Source organism: Triticum urartu, chromosome 5 (genome assembly GCF_003073215.2).
Source record: "Triticum urartu cultivar G1812 chromosome 5, Tu2.1, whole genome shotgun sequence".
In the NCBI taxonomy this organism is placed as follows: Eukaryota; Viridiplantae; Streptophyta; class Magnoliopsida; order Poales; family Poaceae; genus Triticum; species Triticum urartu.
Genome location: NC_053026.1, coordinates 460215449 through 460241070, shown reverse-complemented (window position 1 = coordinate 460241070; position 25622 = coordinate 460215449). Strand labels below are relative to the sequence as shown.

The following is a 25622-nucleotide window of genomic DNA, read 5'->3' as shown; positions in this document are numbered from 1 at the left end:
CTAAGGGTTCCAAGCGACTGTATACCCTCTATAGTGATGAGCAGATGGCAATTTTCAATTTCCAATTCTTCTAACGCCGTACAGGAATCCATCTGTAGATATTCCAAACTTCCTTCAATTACTTCTAATTTTCCGAGGCGTGTGAGATTCCGCACAAAGCAGGGTCGCAGTATTTTTTGGGGATAATCAATCCAAACAAGTTGATCAAGTGATTGTGGGAGGAGACATCTTCCCTTCTCTTGGGCATCTTTATCAAGGGAGGTAAATCCAACCAAATCTTCCCTATTCCCATCAAATATTAGATGAGGGCATTTACCAATGGTTATCCTTATGAGATTCAGCGGAATGTGCACGACTCCGTCAACATCTGAGTTTGGCCATGCATCATCTACATATCCTGATGACGAAGTCTCGGAACCTGAGATAAAGTTTGATTGAACCTTTCCTTCCTCTCCTATCTTTAGCTGTTTCAACTACGGGCATTCATATAAAGTCAATTCCTTCAGGGCTGGTGAATGTTGCAGCATCAGAGATAACAACTTCCCTGTTATTCCACAATCTCTAATACAAAGACTTTCAAGAGATGGGAGAGCAACCTCATTTGCAGTTATCATGTCTTCATGGGTCTGCTCTGGCACAACATCTGAAGAGAAAAGTTCTCTGCAATACTCTATTTTCAAACTCTTTAAAGAGATGAGCTGACTTAAACCTTTGAATGAAATAGATGTCATGCTTTTGCAAGACAATATCTGCATGTATTTTATATCCTTAAGATTACTGAATGCCAAAATTTTGTCATCGAGTGCCATCATCTCACTCGGAAGTCCATATCCATAAAGCTTTAATGTTTCCGTGGAAAGTCCCTCCATTGACATAATTGTTGAAACACTAGTGATTAATAGTTTAGAAAGTGTGGCTGAGGGCGGAAGAGGGGTCTGTACTTGCAAACGAGGATAACCAACCACAATGAGTTTCCTCAGGCTAGGCATCGGCGACTTAAGCTCAGTTTTGTAGTTATAACCTTTCTGAAACAGATCAAACACCTCAAGTGCAGAGCAACTCCAGATCTCCAGCACCCTTAAACTAGACTTCATATCCCCCACAGAAGTACATGAACATATCTGTAAATCTGGCATTCGATCTAAAACCAATTCCTCCAATGGCGAAACTAATACTTCTCTTACTCTCTGCATGTTGCTCAGCTTCAACCTTTTAAGAAACCAAAGCATTTCCAGAGATGGAAGTATTATCCATTCTCCGCAATCCTCTAGATGAACTGTATGCAATGCATTAAAGAAAGCCACATCCAATACTTGAAGATGGAAGAACTGCTCAAAACACGAGGCAAAGCCTTCTGCTCAGTATGACCATAGTGAATTTTTAGATATCGAAGATGTGTAGGATTTGCCAAGCTACACAGAAAGGAATTAAAATCAAGAGATGTTGCAGACATTTGTAGCAGACGCAGATTATTTGCTTCTTCAAAGACATCTTGGAATGCTTTGAAGAAAAAAGAGTCATATTCTCCAGTTAACACCAATGTTCTCAGTTTTCTCACTGATGCGACTATACTTTGCAATGAAAATTCAAACCTCTCATTACGAGGTATATTCCCAGTCTGACCATCCCTCTGATATACAAAATTGGTTATCATGGACAAATGGTGTATAGTTGGCAAAATTTCATTGCACTGCAAACCATCCAAAGCTGCACACTCTGTTCTTGAAACTAGCCTTGCAAAATCATGTATCAGGCCGCAAACAACATAGAAAGTTTGACATTCAAGTTCAACCTGCTCAAACAGGCCCACCAAGTCAGTAAGATAGTACCGTCCCATCTCCTCCAAACTCTTACTTGAATGATCACGCTTCACAAATCCATGTGAAATCCAAAGACGAACTAGCTCCTCAGCAAGAAATCCATAACCGTAGGGGAATATAGAACAATATGAGAAGCATTGCCCTACAGGGTAGGGCAATTCATCATAGGAAAGCTTCAAGGCAGACATAATACCACCAGTGTGTTGTAGGGATTTCTAATCTTCAGTCTTCAGAATGTTATTCCAATGATCCACAGTAAGATGATGTCTTAATAGTGCCCCAACAGTTTGTGTTGCTAATGGGTTTCCTTTCAAACTTTGTGCTATTTTTTGTCCTAAGTCACCTAGACTTGCTTGCTCTTTGTAATTCTCATCACCAAATGCACATGCTTTGAACATTGGCCAGAAATCAGCATTTTTCAAACCATCTAAGTTAATTGGTCTAGTTGTACCTCTCTTTTAGGCAACAAACGGTTTTCTTGTTGTCAGAATTATCATATTGCCAGTTGCACCATCAGAACTGAACGGAGCTAACAATTTGTTCCATCGGCCATCATCCATGCCTTCCCAGAGATCATCTAAAATAAGTAGAACCCTCTTTGATTTAATATGATCCTTCAAGACCTCCTGAAGCTTGGAAAAGCTGCATATGCCATCATGTGTTTCTTGGGAGACGTGATCTAACATCTCTCTTGTGAGTCTCATTTCATCAAATTTATTAGACGCCCAAATCCATATCTTGTGATCAAATTGGCTTTCCACAGCTGGATCATTGTATACAAACTGAGCAAGAGCTGTCTTCCCAACTCCTCCGATGCCTACAATAGGCAGAACAGTTAAGCCGACAGTTGCTTTGTGTTCTTTTATCAGTGATTTGATGGATCTCTTCTCTTCATCTCTCCCATACACTTTCCCTTGAACAAGACTTGATGTTCTTAGGCATGGATCTGAGATTGTACTCTGACAGGCATTTGAAATTGCACCACCGGACCCAAGTATGTTGAGAAGCCTTGTGATAGCCTCTCATCCATCTTGCAGCTGACAAGTAATGTCTTGTATCCTTTCGGAAAATTCGTCCTTGTTCCACCCGTTTGGGTTAGCTGCGGTGATGTGTGTTGACTCCTGACCGGTTCTCATCCTTTCTCTGCTGAACGAATTGCCAGTTGCAATAGGCATAGGAACTGTAGTAGCATCAGTGGTGCTGAAATAAGAAATAGATCATGGATCGGCAGTGACAACCTTAACACGCTCTTAAGCTGATGCACAAAAGAAGGGACTAATAAAATGTGTCGGTACAAGGCATTAAACAATTTAGGTACCTTGAAGAAGGGTCACTTGCTCCACGTTTCTCGTGACAACCTTTGCTTTTGAAATGATTGCGCAAAACTAATATCCCCTTATTGGTTTCGCACATAACCTCTGTTTGACAGCTCTTACATCTTGCTCTGGCTGTTAACGTGTATTGTACCTGTGTAACTGTATGTACTTGTATTCCTAGTATATAGGATCATAGATCTCGCCCAGGCCTGCGTGCCACATCCTTCGAGCTCTCCTGTAACTACTCTAGCACTATATATGTTGTACAATGCGTGATGATTGAATGACAGACACAATTGATCGTCCTACTTGGTATCAGACTCCAGGTGCCTTCTCCATGGCTGAGAACTCCACCTCCTCCGCCACCTCTCCGGCCACTAGCTCAGCCACCTCGCCGGCAGCTCTCTCCAGCTCTTCCACCAGCGCCGGCACCACCGCCGGCACATCCCCTCCTCTCATCTTTGGCACCATCCCCTCCACCCACAGCGGATCCTCCCCCTCGCTCGGATCACAGTTTGCCCCTCTCTTTTCCCCCTCCACGGCGCCGCCGCCCTCCTTTGCCGCCGCCCCGTCCAACCATCCCATCTTCCGCGACAGCGTCCAGAACCATATCAAATTTCTCCTTAACCCAGACGAGCACAACTACCACAAATGGAAGTCCTTCTTCCTCCTTGTTCTCATCCGCTATGGCGTCGCTCAGATCATCGAGCAGCCCATCCCGGCCAATGCCACCGTTTTCCAGCGCGAGCTCGACGCCCATCTTGTGATCTGGATATACTCCACTCTCGCCAATAACCTCGTCGACCACGTCGTCGGCGCTACCACCACCTACGATCTCTGGCACCGCATCCGCGATTATTTCCTGGTGAATCGTGTGGCGCGGTATATGATGCTGAACCGCCAATACCGCAACCTCAAACAGGGGGATCTCTCCGTCGCCGAGTACGGTCGTCGCATGAAGCTCCTCACCGCCGGGCTGGCCGACATCGAGCATGCCGTCACTGAAGTGAATCTCACCACTCAGTTTCTTCACGGCATCGACAAACGCCTCGACACCATCCGCGTCGTGCTCGGAGACACGGTTCCTCTACCACCGTTCGAGACAGTCTTCTCTTGCCTGAAGCTCGCCGAGGAGAACCTCGCCCAGCGCGTGGCCGACGAGCCGGCCACCATCCTCGCCGTCACTGGGGGCGGCGGCCCCTCCGGGTCAGGCGGCCCCGCTCCTCGCTCCGGTGACCGTGCCGATCGCGCCACTGATCGGGGTCCCAGCTCCCCGGCTGGCCGTGCCTCCGGCACCCGTGATGGTGGTGACCGCGGTGGCTGTGGTCGTGGTCGTGGCCGCGGCCGTGGTCGCGGCGATCCAGGTGGTCACGGCGCTCCTGCACCCATGGCGTACAACCCCTACATGGGGTTCTTTGCGCCCTACGGGATGGCCATCCCGAACCCATGCCCTGGCTGGGTCCCTCCGAACGCCGCCGGCGTGCTCGGCCCGCGGCCCGGGTTGCATGCCCAGGCCTACCCGATGCAGATCTCCAGCTACCCACCCACGACGCCAACCCAGCCACCTTCCTAGGATCACCTGGCCATGCTCCAGGCCGCGTACAACGCACACGGCGTTCCCCACAGTGCCTCCGCTCCACACGAGTGGTACCTCGACAGCGGCGCCTCCTCCCACGTCACCGGCAACCCTGGTAATCTCAACTTCTCGAATCCTTCTTTATAGTCTCGTTTCACTAGCATTGTTGTTGGCCATGGTACTCATCTTCCCATTCAAGCCACCGGCTCCGTTACCCTTCCCCCTCACAATTTTCATCTTCGGGACGTTCTCTTTTCTCCTCACGTCGTAACTAGTCTTATTTCAGTTCGCCAATTCACCAAAGATAACTTGTGCTCTATTGAATTTCCCCCCTATGGCTTTGTTGTGAAGGATCTTCGAACTAGGAGGGTCATCATGATCTCCGCTAGCTCCGGTGATCTCTACCCATTCTCCGGCAATAACAAGCCATGGCGCGCTGCTCTCTCCGCCACCACCTCCACCGCCGACGTTTGGCACCGGCTCCTCGGCCACCCAAGCCCTCAAGTCACCTCCTCTTTAGCAGCCCATGATTTTCTTCCCTCATGTAATAAGCTTGCGCATATCCCATGTAGTACTTGCCAATTAGGTAGACAGCCGCACCTTTCCTTTTCTTCATCCCTTAGTCGCACCTATGCACCCTTTGAGTTAGTTCACTGTGATTTATGGACAAGCCCGGTTGTAAGCTTTTCTGGTTATAAATATTACTTAATTGTTCTTGATGATTATACTCACTTCTCCTGGTCCTTTCCACTTCGCCACAAGTCGGATACCTCACTCACTCTACAATGTTTATTTTCATTTGTTCGCACTCAATACAACGTGATCATCAAGGCATTACAATGCGACAACGGCGGTGAGTTCATCAACTCCACTCTCCGTGCTTTCTTCTCCGCGAATGGCATTGCCTACCGCTTCTCTTGTCCTCATACATCACCCAAAATGGCAAGGCAGAACGCCTTCTTCGCACCACTAACGACATCATACGTACCCTTCTTGTCCAAGCCAACCTTACACCTCCTTTTTGGGCTGAAGCACTTCACACGGCCACTTATCTCTGAAAATGCAACTATCCCTAGGTGGTTTTGGTAATTCATAACAACATATAGCTCATTGAGCTAATGCTATTCCAAGATGATTATTTCAGGAAAGCTCAATGATTGGCATGGCATGGATGTGAAAGTGGAACCCTCAAAATGCTAAGGACAAAGGATTGGCTCAAGCTCAAAAGCTCAAGACTCTTCATTTTATATTTTAGTGATCCAAGATCACATTGAGTCTTTAGGAAAAGCCAATACTATCAAGGAGGGATGAGGTGTTGCTTAATGAGCCTCTTGCTTCATGTGCTTAGTGATATGCTCCAAAACCCTCAACTACTTTCCCATATCCACATATGACCTAAACCCTAAGCCAAACTCGGCCTACCGATTCTTTTCTATCCCGGCGCCACCGAGTTCAATGTCATAGCCTGCCAACCCTAGCAATTCGGTCTACCGATAGGATCTCGTCTCACTGAGATGGGATTGCAAAACTTCTCTGTTTCCCTTTCGTAACTTTTCGGTCTCACCGAAAGAGCGATCGGTCCCACCGAGATTGCAGTGTAAATTCAGTGTTTCCTTTTTGTAACTTTTCGGTCTCACCGAAAGAGCAAATCGGTCCCACCGAGTTTGCCTGACCAACTCTCTGGTTAGCTTATTACCAAACTCGGTCTCACCGAGTTTGTGTAATCGGTCTCACCGAGATTACGTTATACCCAAACCCTAACCATATCGGTCTACCGAGTTGCATGTCAGTCCCACCGAAAATCTCTAACGGTCACTAGGGTTTACCTTTTCGGTCCGACCGAGTTTGTTTGATTCGGTCCCACCGAGATTTTGGAAACTGTGTGTAACACGGTTGGATTTTTGTGGAGGCTATATATACCCCTCCACCTCCTCTTCATTCGTGAGAGAGCGCCATCAGAACACATACACCAATTCCAACCTCCATATGTTCTGAGGAGAGAACCACCTACTCATTGTGTTGAGACCAAGATATTCCCCATTCCTACCATATGAATCTTGATCTCTAAGCCTTCCCAAGTTGCTTTCCACTCAAAATCTTCTTTCCACCAAATCCAAATCCTATGAGAAGAGAGTTGAGTGTTGGGGAGACTATCATTTGAAGCACAAGAGCAAGGAGTTCATTACCTACACACCATTTGTTACTTCTTGGAGAGTGGTGTCTCCTAGATTGGCTAGGTGTCACTTGGGAGCCTCCGACAAGATTGTGGAGTTGAACCAAGGAGTTTGTAAGGGCAAGGAGATCGCCTACTTCATGAAGATCTACCGATAGTGAGGCAAGTACTTTGTGGGCGATGGCCATGGTGGGATAGACAAGGTTGCTTCTTCGTGGACCCTTTGTGGGTGGTTGCTTCTTCGTGGACCCTTCGTGGACTCGCGCAACCGTTACCCTTCGTGGGTGGAGCCCTCCGTGGACTCGCGCAACCGTTACCCTTTGTGGGTTGAAGTCTCCATCAACGTGGATGTAGGATAGCACCACCTATCCGAACCACGGGAAAAACATACGTGTCTCCAATTGCGTTTGAATTCTCCAAACCCTTCCCTTTACATTCTTGCAAGTTGCATGCTTTACTTTCCGCTGCCAATATACTCTTTGCATGCTTTCTTGAATTGTGTGATGATTGCTTGACTTGTCCTACAATAGCTAAAATCTGCCTAGAACTAAAATTGCGAAAAGGTTAAGTTTTTATTTGGTCAAGTAGTCTAATCACCCCCCTTCTAGACATACTTTCGATCCTACAAGTGGTATCAGAGCTTTGGTCTCCATTTGCTTTGATCTCCATAGCTTTTGGTGGTCATAGCCTTGGTTTCACAACCTAGGAGAGTATGGCGTCTAGCGAGGGAAATTATCACCGTAGAGGTCCTTACTTTGATGGTACTAATTTTGCTAGTTGGAAGCATAAAATGAAAATGCATATCCTTGGACATAACCCCGCCGTTTGGGCTATTGTGTGTGTTGGTTTGCAAGGTGACTTCTTTGATGGGAAAGAACCAAACCGTGAAGCTACCGCGGATGAGTTGAAGATGTTGCAATACAATGCTCAAGCTTGTGATATTCTCTTCAACGGATTGTGCCCCGAAGAATTCAACAAAATCAGCCGTCTTGAGAATGCAAAGGAAATTTAGGACACTTTGATTGATATGCACGAAGGTACCAACTCCGTCAAGGAATCCAAGTTGGATGTGCTTCAAAGTCAACTTGACAAGTTCAAAATGAAGGATGGTGAAGGTGTCGCTGAAATGTACCCTAGGCTTGCTCTCATCACAAATGAGATTGCTGGCTTAGGAAGTGAAGAGATGACCGATAGATTCATCATCAAGAAGATTCTAAGAGCCTTGGATGGAAAATATGATACCGTGTGCACATTGATCCAAATGATGCCCAATTACAAAGATCTCAAGCCAACGGAGGTGATTGGAAGAATTGTTGCTCATGAAATGTCACTTAAGGATAAAGAGGAACTTCACAACAAATCAAGTGGTGCCTACAAAGCCTCATGTGAAGCCCCTACATCATCAAGTGAGAAACAAAACTTCAATGAAGAATTGAGCTTAATGGTGAAGAACTTCAACAAGTTCTAAAAGAGTAGAAGCAAAGATAGAAGCTTCAAGTCAAGGTCCTACAATGACAAAAGATCTTCTAGTCGAGAGCGAAACTGCTACAGTTGTGGAAGACCCGGACACTATTCCAATGAGTGTACGGCTCCCTACAAGAGAAGAGAAGATTCTCCAAAAAGAAGAAGCAAAGAATCACCACCAAGAGAGAGAAGGAGTAGAGATAATCGTTATGAACGAAGATACTCACGGAGAAGCAAGGATTCGGAAAGGAAGGAAAATCATCAAGGAGCTACACAAAACGAAGACATCAAGCTCATGTTGGTGAATGGGTATCCGGCTCCGACTCCGACAGCCACTCCGAGAGAAGTTATCACTCCGACTCCGAAGATACTCAAGATGAAGGTGTTGACGGTCTAGCACTTGTGTCAACCAACTCCTACGACATATTTGACTCACCAAATGAAGGAATTGGAAGATGCTTCATGACCAAAGGTCCTAAGGTAACACACCCCGAGTATGTTGATTTCAATAGTGATGAAGATGACTTGTTAGGCGATGATTTTCTTGTTGACAACTCTAGTGATGAATACTATGATGAAACGTCAATTAATCATGCTAATCAAGATAAAACGAATGACAATGATAAGGAGAAGATTGAGGCTCTAACCAAAGAACTAAACACTCTTAAGTTAGCTCATGAAACTATCTTCGAAGATCATCGAGAACTTTTAAGAGCTCATGAGAAATTACGCTTTGAAAAGCTCAATCTTGAGCAAGAGCATGAGTTCTTAAAAGCAATCAATGATGATCTCCGCAAGAAAAGTTCTTCTTACATTGCCAAGCGTTTACTCTTATCCACTTACATGCCTCAAGTCAAGTCTAGTAACAAGAACAAGAAAGATTCTTCCTCTAGCAGTAACAATGATCATGCTAAATCCAATATTGTTGCTTCTAGTAGTTCTCTTGATTCCACTAATGATTCTCTTAGCCAAGTTACACTTGAGCAAGAAAATAGCTTATTGAAGGGAATTATAGAGAAAGGAGTGTACAAAAGCCTTGCCGGGAGTAAGCAATTCGAGGAAATTGTGCGCAAGCAAGGAATGCACCGGAAGAATCAAGGTGTTGATTTTGAACGAAAGTTCAATGCCAATGGAGTTGAGTGGGAAGAAGATCAATACCCCAAGACAAAGTTTGTTCCTCAACAAGAGAAGTATAATACTTCTTTCAAGGGGACACAAGCTCAAGATGATCTTCCACCACAAGACTACAAGCAAAAAGGCAAGGACAAGCTTCAAGAGGAAATTGATGCATTTGAAGAAGCTCCTAAGACCTTAGTCAAGTGGATTCCCAAGACTACTTCAAGTTCCACTTCATCAAGTACGACTACAACTCCAAGGATTCCCATCAAGATGGTGTGGATCCAAAAGAAGAAGAACTAGAGAGTTCTTGAGGGTGACTCCGCCAACATACTTCACTCTTATCATTTTGGCAAGAACAAGTGCAATCAACTTCCACATCTTACACTAGTTCAAGGAGTCACAAACCCTCTTGTTGGTAAGACAAGGGACAAGGTAACCTAAAAGTTTTCATGGACATCATCTTGTGTGTGCATCACTCTATGTCTATGGATATCCTTGTTTGTTCCTTGTGGGACTAACCCATGTAGGTATTGAAAGTGCAATTCACTCAAATGGATAGCTCCAAGTGATCTACATCAACATTGAGCATCCACATCTTCAACATCTACATGAATTCATCATCGACAAAACCCGAGGTTAGTTCATCCCTCTAAGGGGGGATATCACATCTAGGGGGAGCTTTACTCTAAGACTTGAGCTAAAGCAACTCTAAAGATGTGAACACAACAATGCTTTATGTAAAAGTGGTAACCCCACTTGAGCTTAAACGATGAGTATGACCTATGATCAAGTGTTCTCACTTGACTCCTAAGTCAATATACTCATATATAGATGACCTTGTCATCGCAAATTGCTTGGTAGATGCTAGAATTGGTTGTGCATGCCTTGTCACATATTTCATTTGCCATCTTATTGTGTGAGCATGCTGGTTGCATATTTTACTCATTCGAGGACATCCACTTGTTGCTTTGATTGTTCGGTTTTATTTCCTTTTGCCAAGTGGATGGACAAGAATGCCTAAGAACCTCCTCTAGCTATCTATGTTTTTCTCGTCTCAAACTCTATTCATGCTACATCACAAAATTTGATCAAGTCAGATTCGAACCACTCTGTGTGAGGAGCGCTCGGAGTCCCCGATTCGTCATAGACTTAAACTTCCAAAACCTCTTTATGATTCTCGGTCTGACCGATACCCCACTTTCGGTCCTACCAAGATCATTAAGTTGATCTAGGTTTTCGATCTTGGTGCAAACGATTTGAACCTTTCAGTCACACCGAGTTTCAGTAACTGCTTGCAGTTATGAATCTCGGTGCCACCGAGTTGTTCCACTCGGTCACACCGACAGGGTCGGGCTATATATAGTCACAGGTAAAAATTTGGAAATTTCTCCGAACCCCTTCGCCCGCGCGATAGCCTGCTCTGCCAACTTGGTCTCCGGATCGTCTCCTCGCCGCCAGCCGCCTCCATTCGCTGGTCTCCATCGCCGTCAACGGAATTCTACCCCGCCGTTGCCGCCGTAGCGAGTCTCCGCCGAACTAGGGTATGGACTCGATCTTTGTGCTATTCTCCAATCCGATTCTTAGCACATTGTGATCATCATGATTCTTGCCACGATTGAAACACTCCTATCCAGTCAATGCGCTCGTAGATTAGGTTTGATTCGAAAATTTTAGGGTTAGGTTTCCGCCGAAACCATCACGGACCCACCGAGTTGAAAAACTCGGTCCCACCGATTTGGCTTATGCCATTGCACAAGTGAGACTCGGTCTGACCAAGAATTACTTATCGGTGTGACCGATTTTGGAACTCTGTGAAACCCTAGCAGTCTCGGTGCCACCGAACTGTGACTCGGTCCAACCGAGTTCACTAGTTTAGGTGCCAAAACTGCTTCGGTATCACCGAGTTTAAAAATCGGTAGATCCGAGATGATTTCTGTGGGAAACTAAAACTAAGTTTTTGGGTCATTCTTTTGCAAAAATCTCTGCATTTTGTGATGCTCATCTATTCTACCTCATCTATAAACTATTCACAGGGTCAGCAGTCAGCTTGTTCATCATGTCAGACCAGAGTGATAGCCAGAATGTGTCAAAACAGCAAGTGCAGATGAGTGAGGGCACTAGTCCCTCAAGTTCTTTAGATGATGGCAGCAGAAGTACTCCTAGCAATTTGCCAAAAGCTGCCACCAGACAGAGGAAGAAGAGAACTTCAGATTCTGAGGATGAAGATTATGTGGCAGAAGAGGAAGCCACATCAAAGAGAGTTGAGCCAGCTCAAGGCATAAAGCCAGGTATGAAAATCAAAAGGCCAGCAGGCAGGCAGCCTATGTCAAAGGCCAGAGCTTCAACTGAGAAACCCACTCCCATAGAGCCAGTTGCTACTAAAGGCAAGAAAAGGAAGGAAAGGGTGAAGAAGACCGTAGCCAGAGTGCTTGGAAAGGCTTCCATCATGGAAGAGGAAGAGGAAGAAGAGGTTGCTGCACCAGCACCTAAGGCACCTAAGCTTATGGGTGATGCTATCAGGACAGGGGCTGCCACATCTAAGCCCAAAGAAGCACCCAAAGCTGCCTCCAAGCCCAAGTCTGCACCAAAGAGGAATACAAGAAGCATACCTGCAACTGAAAAGAACAAGGCCCCAGTGCCTGACATTGCTGAAGAAGAAGAAGGTCAAGTGCTCAGAAAACTCAAGCCCAAGATCCCAGACCACAACGATGCTCATCCTGTGGCTGAGGACATGAAGCTCAGGAGAGACTCAGGGCTCCGGAAGTGGAGAGAAGCAGACCCGTATGCTTCAAGGAGGAGGACTGCTGTTGACTACAGATTTCACACCAAGGAGCAGCAAGATTTTTATGAGACAGTGCTGCTAGACAAGAAGCCAATTGTTTGTGATATGAGATGGGTTGATTGGGAGTACATGAAGGAAAATGAGGAACACTACCCTGGAGTGTATGACAGATTTAGTGCTTGTGGAGTTGCAGACTTTGTTGGGCAGAAGCTCACAAAGTGGAACGAGGAGCTTATCATGCAATTTTACTCCACAGCACATTTTTATCCAGATGGTAGGATAACTTGGATGTCTGAAGGTACGAGGTACCAATCTACAGTTGCTGAGTGGGCACAGCTCATTAATGCCCCAGAGGAGCAAGCAGATGACTTGGATATCTATGCCAAGAAGAAGATGGACCACAACTCTATGTCCAACATGTACAAGGAGATTCCAAATGAAGCACTTGATACTTTCAAGTTTGGCTCAGTGCATTATCTTCTGTCAGGGCTGCCAACTATTAATTGGATTTTGAGGCACACTCTCTTGCCCAAGTCAGGTGATCACAAGATGATCAGAGGCCATGCGATCAACTTGCTACATGTATTTGATGTGCCTCAGAAATTCGAAGTCATGAGCCTCATGGTAGAGACCATCAAAAGGACTGCAGCAGATCAGAAGAGGAGCTGTGGATATGCCCCTCAAATTCAGGAGCTCATTAACTCCAAGATGGGCATGGGCATATACTTATTGGACAAGGAACACCTGGCCATCCGTCCAGATTTTGAGGACAATCAAGTTGTCATGACTGAGAATGAACCATCATCTGCACAAGCACAAGCAAAGAAGGAGAAGGCGAGGAAGGAGAAAGCTGCCAAGATGCCAACTCAAGAGGAGGCATCTGAGTATTTCTTGAAAACCAAACAAGAGCAGCTTGGTTACCTAATTGCATCCACCCTGCGGATTGAGAAAGGACTAGCCACCCTAACTCAGAACCAGGCAAGCCTAGAGAGAATCATGGAACAAAAGTTCTATGACTTGGATGTCAAGGTGACAGAGATTCAGACTGCAGTGGAGCAGCTCCAGGATGACATGCAGGAGAGGAGAGGCAGGACTACAACTGATGCCTTTGCCAGAGTGCCACGAGCTCAGAGATCACATGCAGTGCCAGTTGCTGACACCAGAGCCACCACTTCTGCACCAGCTACAGCCTCAGTTCCACCAGCTCCAGCATCTACTTCAGCGTCTACTTCAGCGTCTACGGAAGCCTTCGTCCTTGGAGTGATCCGGACTACACCACCACCTGAAGATCAAGCCTGAGCGTCGATCTAGTACTATGCATTTTCTAGGAACTTTTTGGTAACTTGTTGCCAAAGCGGGAGAAAAATGTACAGATCATAGGCTTCGAGAGAGAGAGAGTGTTGCTTTTATTCTCTCTTGCTTTATTTGGTGGTTTTTCGAACTTTGTTTGCTTTTGAGTGCTTGAGATACTATGTCATTGCTCGTGAGACATTGATGATCATGTGTTTGATCATAAGCTACACTTAATGTTTGCTTAATGCTATTATCTTATCTATCTTATGTGATCATTCACTTTTCTTGGTGATGAGTGCGTGTATTTCATTCTTATCATTTTAAGCGCTCCACCAAGATGTATGTGACATGGAAGAGTAACCCATGACTCTCTTGTGCATTTGCAGTCCAAAGCAAATTTTTAAATATGCACAAATTTAGGGGGAGCTCTTACTTATCACATACTTCTCAAAGCGACGATATATTTCATGCTTATTATCATTTGTCGAAGCTTTGATCTATATGTTGTCATCAATTACCAAAAAGGGGGAGATTGAAAGTGCAACTATCCCTAGGTGGTTTTGGTAATTCATAACAACATATAGCTCATTGAGCTAATGCTATTCCAAGATGATTATTTCAGGAAAGCTCAATGATTGGCATGGCATGATGTGAAAGTGGAACCCTCAAAATGCTAAGGACAAAGGATTGGCTCAAGCTCAAAAGCTCAAGACTCTTCATTTTATATTTTAGTGATCCAAGATCACATTGAGTCTTTAGGAAAAGCCAATACTATCAAGGAGGGATGAGGTGTTGCTTAATGAGCCTCTTGCTTCATGTGCTTAGTGATATGCTCCAAAACCCTCAACTACTTTCCCATATCCACATATGACCTAAACCCTAAGACAAACTCGGTCCTACCGATTCTTTCTATCCGGCGCCACCGAGTTTCACTTGTCATAAGCCACTGCCAAACCCTAGCAATTCGGTTCTACCGATAGGGATCTCGGTCTCACCGAGATGGGATTGCAAACTCTCTGTTTCCCTTTCGTAACTTTTCGGTCTCACCGAAAGAGCGGATCGATCCCACCGAGATTGCAATGTAAATTCAGTGTTTCCTTTTTGTAACTTTTCGGTCTCACCGAAAGAGCAAATCGGTCCCACCGAGTTTGCCTGACCAACTCTCTGGTTAGCCTATTACCAAAATCGGTCCCACCGAGTTTGTGTAATCGGTCTCACCGAGATTACGTTATGCCCAAACCCTAACCATATCGGTCCTACCGAGTTGCATGTCAGTCCCACCAAAAATCTCTAACGGTCACTAGGTTTACCTTTTCGGTCCGACCGAGTTTGTTGATTCGGTCCCACCGAGATTGGAAAACTGTGTGTAACGGTTGGATTTTGTGTGGAGGCTATATATACCCCTCCACCTCCTCTTCATTCGTGGAGAGAGCCATCAGAACACATACACAATTCCAACTCATATGTTCTGAGAGAGAACCACCTACTCATGTGTTGAGACCAAGATATTCCATTCCTGCCATATGAATCTTGATGTCTAGCCTTCCCCAAGTTGCTTTCCACTCAAATCTTCTTTCCACAAGATCCAAATCCTATGAGAGAGAGTTGAGTGTTGGGGAGACTATCATTTGAAGCACAAGAGCAAGGAGTTCATTACCTACACACCATTTGTTACTTCTTGGAGAGTGGTGTCTCCTAGATTGGCTAGGTGTCACTTAGGAGCCTCCGACAAGATTGTGGAGTTGAACCAAGGAGTTTGTAAGGGCAAGGAGATCGCCTACTTCATGAAGATCTACCGATAGTGAGGCAAGTACTTTGTGGGCGATGGCCATGGTGGGATAGACAAGGTTGCTTCTTCGTGGACCCTTTGTGGGTGGTTGCTTCTTCGTGGACCCTTCGTGGGTGGAGCCCTTCGTGGACTCGCGCAACCGTTACCCTTCGTGGGTGGAGCCCTCCGTGGACTCGCGCAACTGTTACCCTTTGTGGGTTGAAGTCTCCATCAACGTGGATGTAGGATAGCACCACCTATCCGAACCACGGGAAAAACATCCGTGTCTCCAATTGCGTTTGAATTCTCCAAACCCTTCCCTTTACATTCTTGCAAGTTGCATGCTTTACTTTCCGCTGCCAATATACTCTTTGCATGCTTGCTTGAATTGTTTGATGATTGCTTTACTTGTCCTACAATAGTTAAAATCTGCCTAGAACTAAAATTGGGAAAAGGTTCAGTTTTTATTTGGTCAAGTAGTCTAATCACCCCCCTTCTAGACATACTTTCGATCCTACAATCTCCTTAACAGACGACCCTCCCGTGCCATCTACGATTACACTCCTTACTACATGCTCCACGGCATTCATCCCACATACGATCACTTGCGCGTCTTTGGGTGTCTATGCTACCCCAATCTCTACGCCACCGCTCCCCATACGCTCCCCCCCCCCGCTCCACTCGATGCATTTTCCTAGGATATCCCCTTGAGCATAAGGGTTATAGGTGTTATGATCTTAACCAGCACCGCGTGATCATTTCTCGTGATGTTATTTTCGACGAGAACGTTTTCCCGTACGTACCTTCCCCACCATCCCCCACATCGAGCCTCTCCACAGAAAATCCCATGCAATACACTCTGTGATCTGTGCCAGATTCACCTCCCTGCCCGCCTGATTCCTCGTACCGGGACCCGCCCGATCCGCCCGATGGGACAATCCCATGCACGCCACTCCCGTCGTGCCAGATCACCCCTCCCCCACGAGCGGCCCCACCTCTGCCACCCAATGGTCCCCCGCACCCACCTCCCCACTACCGACGCCCCCACGCGCGTCCTCGGCCCTCGCGCCCACCCGGTCGCCCGCGCCCCACGCCTCGGATCGTGCGCCAGATTCCCCTGCGCCCGGATCCGCCTCGGATCCATCGCCTGCCAGTCCTGCTCCCGGCCCCACGCAATCCACCTCTCCTTCCACGCCCTCCACTCCCGTGCAGCCACGTCTCCCAGCTCATGCAAAACCAGTAAAACCCACACACAACGCACATAAAATGCACACCAGGTCCAAATCGGGTTTCTGCCAACCCAAACGTCTCTTTCTCGCCCATACACCCACCACCACTATATCTCCCATTCCCCCCGCGTACCGTTTTGCGCTCAAAGATGCCAATTGGCAACGTGCAATGCTAGCTGAATACGATGCTTTAATTGAGAATTCTACTTGGTCGTTGGTTCCTAAACCTGCAGGTGTTAACGTGGTGACTGGCAAGTGGATTTTTCGCCACAAGTTCAACACCGATGGCACTTTGGCTCGGTACAAGGCACGTTGGGTGGTTCGAGGGTTCACTCAGAAGGAGGGTGTCGACTACGACGAGACATTTAGTCCGGTTTTCAAGCCGGCTACCATTCGCGTTGTGCTCAACATCGCCACCTCCAGCTCTTGGCCCATTCACCAGCTCAACGTCAAGAATGCTTTCCTCCACGGCGACCTCAAGGAGACGGTGTACTGTGCTCAACCAGCTGGGTTCGTGGATTCCTCTCGGCCGGACCACGTGTGCCTCCTTCGTAAGTCCCTCTATGGCTTGAAGCAGGCACCACGCACTTGGTTCCATCGCTTCCGCTCCTTCCTGTTGTCCCTTGGTTTCCATGCGTCCAAGAGCGACACCTCTCTCTTTATCTTGCAACGTGATGACTCCATCGCATACCTACTTGTGTACGTTGATGACATCATACTCACCGCAAGCACTCCCCGTGCTCTCCATCACGTCATTTCCTCTCTCAAACGTGAGTTTTCCATGACTGACCTTGGAGAGCTTCATCACTTCCTTGGCATCAACGTCACACCCAACACACATGGCTTGTTTCTCTGCCAACAGCAGTATGCCCTTGAAGTTCTCGAACGTGCCAAGATGCTCAATTGCAAGCCCGTATCCACTCCCATTGATACACAATCAAAACTCTCCGCTCATGATGGCTGCCTCCTCGACAATCCCACTCTATACCGTAGCTTAGCCGGTGCCCTACAATACCTCACTCTTACTCGCCTGGACCTCTCCTATGCGGTTCAACAAGTGTGCTTATTCATGCATGCACCTCGTGATTCTCACATGCAACTTGTCAAACGCATTCTACAGTATCTTCGTGGCACCACCCACTTTGGCTTGCAGCTGTACAAGTCCTCTCCTCTCGATCTTGTGGCCTACACCGATGCCGATTGGGCCGGGTGCCCGGACACACGCAAGTCCACGTCGGGCTTCTGTGTTTTTCTCGGCCACAACTTGCTGTCTTGGTCATCCAAATGGCAAGCCACTGTCTCTCGTTCGAGCGCTGAGGCCGAGTATCGTGGCGTCGCAAACTGTGTTGCTGAGGCATGTTGGTTGCGCCAACTCTTGCATGAGCTTCGTCGCCCACCGACCCGTGCCACCATTGTCTATTGTGACAACGTCTCGGCCACCTACATTGCATCCAATCCTGTCCAACACCAGCGCACGAAACACATCGAGATTGATCTACATTTTGTGCGTGACCGAGTGGCCCTCGGCGACATTCGTGTTCTCCACGTACCATCCAGCTCGCAGTTCGCAGATCTCTTCATTAAGGGGCTTCCATCACAGGTCTTCCACGAATTCAGAACCAGCCTCAACATCCTTCCCCATGGAGTTCCGGCTGAGGGGGGGTGTTAACTTGTATTGTACCTGGGGGGGGGGGGGGTGTATGTACTTGTATTCCTAGTATATAGGATCATAGATCTCGCCCAGGCCTGCGTGCCACATCCTTCGGGCTCTCCTGTAACTACTCTAGCGCTATATATGTTGTACAATGCGTGATGATTGAATGACAGACACAATTGATCGTCCTACTCTGGCACGCCCTCCGTTTTGTTCAAACTCTGTGATTTCGAAGTGATTCCATTCCTTGGATTGTAACCTGCTATTACCGCTGCTCTGTACATCGTCATCATTTTCTCTAGATCTCTCAACTTGCTGCGCTCCAGCATGTCCATCCGTTTGGAGCAGTGTCTCTAAGGCAGAAGAGAAAGTGAAGCAGACATTTAGCATAGTCGTCGTGCTCCAGGGAAAATAAATTGGAACTGCCAATTAGTAACAACTAAGCAGATACTTGGATCTAAACCGCAGTAGTAAAATTACCTGGCTCGAGCTCCTGCTTGAGCCTGTAGCCGTCGAGCTCGTCGACCACATCGTCGGCGTCGTAGAGCAGCTCCTTGAGACGAGCGAGAGATCGGGTCAGCGGCTTGTTTCCGGCCGCCCTCCCCTGCACAGCAGAAACCACCATCTCCACTGCCTCGACCTCGGCCTTGAGCTTCATGGTTTCGTTGCCAAGGCCAGCTTGGTGGATCCACCAGTCCAGCTTGCCGCCGGCTGGAAGATTTGCAAGGATGGTGTCGGCAAGCCACCCAATCGCAGGCTCCAGGGTGGGGTCTTCCACCGTCTCCATTGGCAGATCCGGCAGAGCAGTAGCAGCAAATGGAGACGATAGCAGTGGGAAGCAACGCGCAAGGAGGACACTATCTGGAAGGTTGGTGGCTGTGACTGCTTCGACCAGCATTATGGGGCTGCGTTTTCTCTCCGGCTCCGTACGTTCGCATGCTCTGCATAACAATTGTTAATCCTATCATCTTGTCAGTGCGTATCGAGTCATGGCTTCTGTAAAGCATGGCGGCATGGCTGTAAAGCCTAAGCACAATGCCAAACTAATGATGACTCCACTGTTAGAGCATCTGTAACAGATCCCGTATACCAGACCCCGCAAAAATCAGCTTAAACGATACGGTAAAACAAAGCGTTATTTCTAATACATTGATTATTTTGATCCTTTTTTAAATAAGTGTTGAACACTTTTTAATACATTTAATATATTTTTAATCCGTGGTGAATATTTTCCAAGTACACATTCATCTTTTTGTATTCCTAATTTCTTTTATTTACAAAAGGCAGATAACAATAAAAAGCAAAGAAGAATTCATAAACCCAAAATAACCCCTTCATAGGCTTAGGTTGGCACATTACTGGTTCAGCCGTTCGCACACCGCTTCGAGCGCAACCTGTCTATTTGAGGCACATAGGCGTCAACTGCAAGCGAGCAAAGCTCCTCGCGAAAAGCACTATTTGGCACATGTTGGCTGTAGATAGGGTGGCTGGGGAAAGTCATTTTGCGCGATTCCGTCTCGTGCCGATACATCTGAGAGCATTCATTTCTGCTAAGATTCGTGCAGATGCATGGCCCATCTAGATGTATTGTGTTAGTATATATTTTGTATTTTTTTTCTAGTCAAATCAATGTCAGCTTTATGGGTCCAAGGTCACTTTTTGTCACACAAGGTACGCATGCAACTCTCTTCTTTCTCCCTACTCACAGAACAAATCCATAGACTTTATTTCATTGTATACAATCTAAAGCAACAATATCTTTTAAACTATAGACACATTTATGAGGCTTTTATATTTTTGGATTACTGGCACAGGGACTTTGGAACTAGACCAATTTTGGATACATCTCAAACATATTTAAATTTCGACGTTTCACATTTCATATGTGAAAAATCACATTTCACTAGAAAACCTATTTCAAGACTGTGAAACACGTTATTATAAAAATATGCAAATGTAATATATGTATTTTTTGTGAAATAAGCTAGTGAAAAATAAAAATGTAGGTTCTGAAAGTGAAAAGCAATCTGGATTGAAATGTCAACTTGTGAAACCGTTCATTTACAAATGTGAAATGGTTTTTTGTTAATAGTGAAATATGATCTTTCAAAAATGTGCAATTGAAGTACATATGATTTATCTAAAACAAGCCAGTGAAAAGTGAAATGTAAGTTTTGAAAATGAAAAACAATATAAAACTGGAATGTGAACTTGTGAAACCGATCGAAATCATTTTATTCGTAAGATTTCAGACGGGTGAAAAATGTTAAATGTGTTTCATGAATTTTAAACCATTTAAATTTCAGACGGGCAAAACCGTTGATTAAAAAAAATCCATCCTATCAAAGCATGCAGGACCTGAGAGGCTGAAGTCTTCTGTTTCGAGACACATCCACACCCAAACGCTCATAGGAGAAAGAGAAAACGTACGTAGAGAAGTTCCATATGTTCTTTTTAAAACTAGGATAACCCCCGTCCTCTGCTCAGGAAAATGCATGCAGCCATATATATTATTAATAGAGCAAAATCCAGCAGCCGAACAACATCAACCCGGAAAAAAGCAAAAAACAAACCCTGAGGCCATATACCTCGCGATAGTAACTCCCCAAGATCGATAATCACTAACCCTATGATACAAGACACAACATAAACGAAAAATACACAACTCCTAAGCTACACTTTCAAGAAGGAATCACCGCACGTGCGCCGATGATGGCGAGTTCACCACAAGGTTGAACTACGGATTCTTAACCCCAAAGCTAAGCTTCAATCCACCACCTTCAGCAAGGACATGACGGAGGCGCGCGACGACATAGCCCGATCAGAGATCTTGTGTTTCCACCGGAGTGCATAAGCTCGTAGTTGAAGTTGTCTGTATCATCCGCCTTTATCCGTCTACCGGCGCCTCGATAGCTGGATACCTCTGAAGGAGTCAACGGAAGACAAAGACGTCCCATACCGCATGTCTCCCGCTACTATCACACTACCTTCGATCCAACAACAATAGGCTAAACTTGAACCTCCACCAGAGCTGCCGTGCATCACCTGCTGGTAGCAGGCATGACTTGACGTCCTCCGTATAAGACGTCGTGCGTAGCATCCGCCGGTAGCACATCCACCGGTGGCTTCACCAGCAAAAGACAAACACCGCCCAACAACTCCGAGAGAGGCTCATGCGTCACCTGCCGAGCTGCATCGAACTCGGTCTATTGATGGAGGGGACGTCCCATACCGCCAGCAGCCTCAGAAGGTCGTCACCATCTCGAGATCCGGACTTCGAGTCGCTCACACGACTCCGGAGTCCGCCCCCGTTGAAGAAGAGGGGCCGCCGCCCCGATCCGGACGCTACATGGAGCACCCACCGTCGCACCAGCCTCTGTCGTCGCCCATACTACGGCAACCGGCCTCCTCTACCGATGTGCCAAAACGTTTTTTTCCAAAAAAAAGGCCGCCCTCCTCTAGCGACCAGGGGGTGATACCTTACGCACCACCATAACCTTCCTCCCTCCTCGTCCTGTCGCCGCTCGAGGGTGGTTCCCTCGGCCGGATTTCGAATTTGGAGCTGCAAGATCTGGTCCTATGGCAGGTGTCCCGTCCAAGCACGACGCGCGTGTCACTCACATCATCAGGTTTCTGTTTGTGGTAATCGTACGTCGACCCAAAATGGCCAGCACTCGGGCAAGCTGCTCATGTCAACATCGTATATTGTCTCTTTCTCTATCATCCGCTTTGATGGCCATGGTCTCGAAAGAATATATATATGCTCTTGTCGCTGGCAGTCGAAATCAACATCACACCGCTGTTGCGCGCGCATAGATGCATCCCATGCCACGTTTCTAAAAATTGCACTAAAATGAGCATGTAGGTTATACGGAAATATGCATCCATGCATGCATGCTTCAGTACAAAAAGGTGAGTTGGTGAGTGATACTACCTAGCTTTTTTTTTCCATAGTAGTATACTACACAAATTATGTACACTGAGTCACTGACCATTAATTGCGGCCTGTTTAAGTAGACTGCAAAGCGTGACGGCACCCTATAAGACGTCAATGTTAGATGGAGTAGAGGTAAGAATCAAGACGGACTCCTGTACCCAATGGCGGAGCTATGTGTATAGCTGAGGGGGCTATAGCTCCCCCCCCCCCACCCAGCCCAACTATATTTTATCATGAACTCAATTAACTATATTTCCTTTTGTAGCTTTCTGCGCTACATCCCGCCCTTGCAGATGACCGTGAGCCTTCTTCGTGTACTACACGATGGGACCATGATCTGCAGGGCAGTGGCCCCAGTAGGTGCTGGGACGTTGACTGCACTCGACCTCTTTGACAGGGTGAGCTATCATGTATGCATAAACATCCACATATGCATATACCATGTTTTGTAACTGAAAATTTCCTGTGATAGGTGATGATGGACCTACTGCTAGTTTCCTCTACCTGCTCAATGACGGTGTCAGATCTGGTGGGTCGTACCCTGCACCAGTGCCACAAGTTCACCGACGGTACCTGCGGTCTCTACTTGGCAGCCGGCATGCTGACTCTCTTCGCAGTGGCCACCAGCGTCCCGGTGGTGTACTACAGTCATGCACTGGCAGTGTATGATGCCAGGCCCAGAAGCAGCTCCACCACTACTAGGTACAGTTTAATCCTTTCAGTGTATGCTTGGCATGCAATTTTGAAAAAAAAGAAGCATCCCATGCCACGTTTCTAAAAATTGCACTAAAGCGAGCATGTAGGCTATACGGAAATATGCATCCATGCATGCATGCTTCAGTACGAAAAGGTGAGTTGGTGAGTCATACTACCTAGCTTTCTTTTTTCATAGTAGTATACTACACAAATTATGTACACTGGGTCACTGACCATTAATTGCGGCATGTTTAAGTAGACCGCAAAGTGTGACGGCACCCTATAAGACGTCAATGTTAGATGGAGTAGAGGTAAGAATCAAGATAGACTCCTATACCCAATGGCGGAGCTATGTGTATAGCTGAGGGGGCTATAGCCCCCCCCCCCACCCAGCCCAACTATATTTTATCATGAACTCAATTAACTATATTTCCTTTTGTATTTTTCTGCGCTACGTCCTGCCCTTGCAGATGACCGTGAGCCTTCTTCGTGTAGTACACGATGGGACCATGATCTGCAGGGCAGTGGCCCCAGTAGGTGCTGGGACGTTGACTGCACTCGACCTCTTTGACAGGGTGAGCTATCACGTATGCATAAACATCCACATATGCACATACCATGTTTTGTAACTGAAAATTTCCTGTCACAGGTGATGATGGGCCTACTGCTAGTTTCCTCTGCCTGCTCGTTGACGGTGTCACATCTGGTGGGTCGTACCCTGCACCAGTGCCACAAGTTCGCCGACGGTACCTGCGGTCTCTACTTGGCAGCCGGCATGCTGACTCTCTTCGCGGTGGGCACCAGCGTCCCGGTGGTGTACTACAGTCCTGCACCGGCTGTGTATGATGCGAGGCCCAGAAGCAGCTCCACCACTACTAGGTACAGTTTAATCCTTTCAGTGTATGCTTGGCATGCAATTTTGAAAAAAAAGAAGCATCCCATGCCACGTTTCTAAAAATTACACTAAAACGAGCATGTAGGCTATACGGAAATATGCATCCATGCATGCATGCTTCAGTACGAAAAGGTGAGTTGGTGAGTCATACTACCTAGCTTTTTTTTTTCATAGTAGTATACTACACAAATTATGTATACTGAGTCACACCATTAATTGTGGCATGTCTAAGTAGACCACAAAGCGTGACGGCACCCTATAAGACGTCAATGTTAGATGGAGTAGAGGTAAGAATCAAGACGGACTCCTGTACCCAATGGCGGAGCTATGTGTATAGCTGAGGGTGCTATAGCCCCTCCCCCACCCAGCCCAACTATATTTTATCATGAACTCAATTAACTATATTTCCTTTTGTAGCTTTCTGCGCTACGTCCTGCCCTTGCAGATGACCGTGAGCCTTCTTCGTGTAGTACACGATGGGGCAATGATTTGCAGGGCAGTGGCCCCAGCAGGTGCTGGGACGTTGACTGCACTCGGCCTCTTTGACACGGTGAGATATCACGTATGCATAAACATCCACATATGCACATACCATGTTTTGTAACTGGAAATTTCCTGTCATAGGTGATGATGGGCCTACGGCTAGTTTCCTCTGCCTGCTGGTTGACGGTGTCAGACCTGGTGGGTCGTTCCCTGCACCAGTGCCACAAGTTCGCAGACGGTACGTGCGATCTCTACTTGGCAGCCAGCGTGCTGGCTCTCTTCGCGGTGGCCACCAGCGTCCCGGTGGTGTACTACAGTCCTGCACCGGCAGTATATGCTGCCCAGGCCCAGCAGCTGCTCCACCACTACTAGGTATAGTTTAATCCTTTCAGTGTATGTTTGGCATGCAATTTTGAAAAAAAAGGAAGCATCCCATGCCACGTTTCTAAAAATTGCACTAAAACGAGCATGTAGGTTATACGGAAATATGCATCCATGCATGCATGCTTCAGTATGAAAAGGTGAGTTGGGGAGTGATACTACCTAGCTTTATTTTTCCATAGTAGTATACTACACAATTTATGTACACTGAGTCACTGACCATTAGTTGCGGCCTGTTTAAGTAGACCGCAAAGCATGACGGCACCCTATAAGACGTCAATGTTAAATGGAGTAGAGGTAAGAATCAAGACGGACTCCTGTACCCAATGGCAGAGCTATGTGTATAGCTGAGGGGGCTATACCCCCCCCCCCACCCAGCCCAACTATATTTTATCGTGAACTCAATTAACTATATTTCCTTTTGTAGCTTTCTGCGCTACGTCCTGCCCTTGCAGATGACCGTGAGCCTTCTTCGTGTAGTACACGATGGGGCCATGATCTGCAGGGCATGGCCCCAGCAGGTGCTGGGACGTTGACTGCACTCGGCCTCTTTGACACGGTGAGCTATCACGTATGCATAAACATCCACATATGCACATACCATGTTTTGTAACTGAAAATTTCCTGTCACAGGTGATGATGGGCCTACTGCTAGTTTACTTTGCCTGCTCGTTGACGGTGTCAGACCTGGTGGGCCGTTCCCTGCACCAGTGTCACAAGTTCGCCGATGGTACCTGCAGTCTCTACTTGGCAGCCGGCGTGCTGGCTCTCTTCACGGTGGCCACCAGCGTCCCGGTGGTGTACTATAGTCCTGCACCGGCAGTGTATGCTGCCCAGGCCCAGCAGCAGCTCCACCACTACTAGGTACAGTTTAATCCTTCCAGTGTAGGTTTGGCATGCAATTTTGAAAAAAAAGGAAGCATCCCATGTGTAAAAATGGTTTGACCTTGCATTTTGTTGCTTACTGCTACCTCTGTACCATAATATAAGACGTTTTTGTAGTTCAAATTGAACTAAAAAATGTCTTATATTTCTA

The 25622-nt window shown here is 46.7% G+C and overlaps 1 protein-coding gene and 1 pseudogene across 1 annotated transcript; both read right to left on the bottom strand.

The window, feature by feature from the left end:
- Positions 1–433: 433 nt before the first annotated feature.
- Positions 434–2830, bottom strand: LOC125507139 (annotated as a pseudogene).
- LOC125509828 lies at positions 2589–19103 on the bottom strand. Its single transcript, XM_048674851.1, has 4 exons — positions 18675–19103; positions 18393–18547; positions 3139–3269; positions 2589–3020 (listed from the first exon to the last, which is right to left on the bottom strand). The coding sequence occupies exons 1-4, from the start codon at positions 19090–19092 to the stop codon at positions 2843–2845; spliced, it is 882 nt and encodes a 293-aa protein (XP_048530808.1). The 5' UTR covers positions 19093–19103; the 3' UTR covers positions 2589–2842.
- Positions 19104–25622: the final 6519 nt, after the last annotated feature.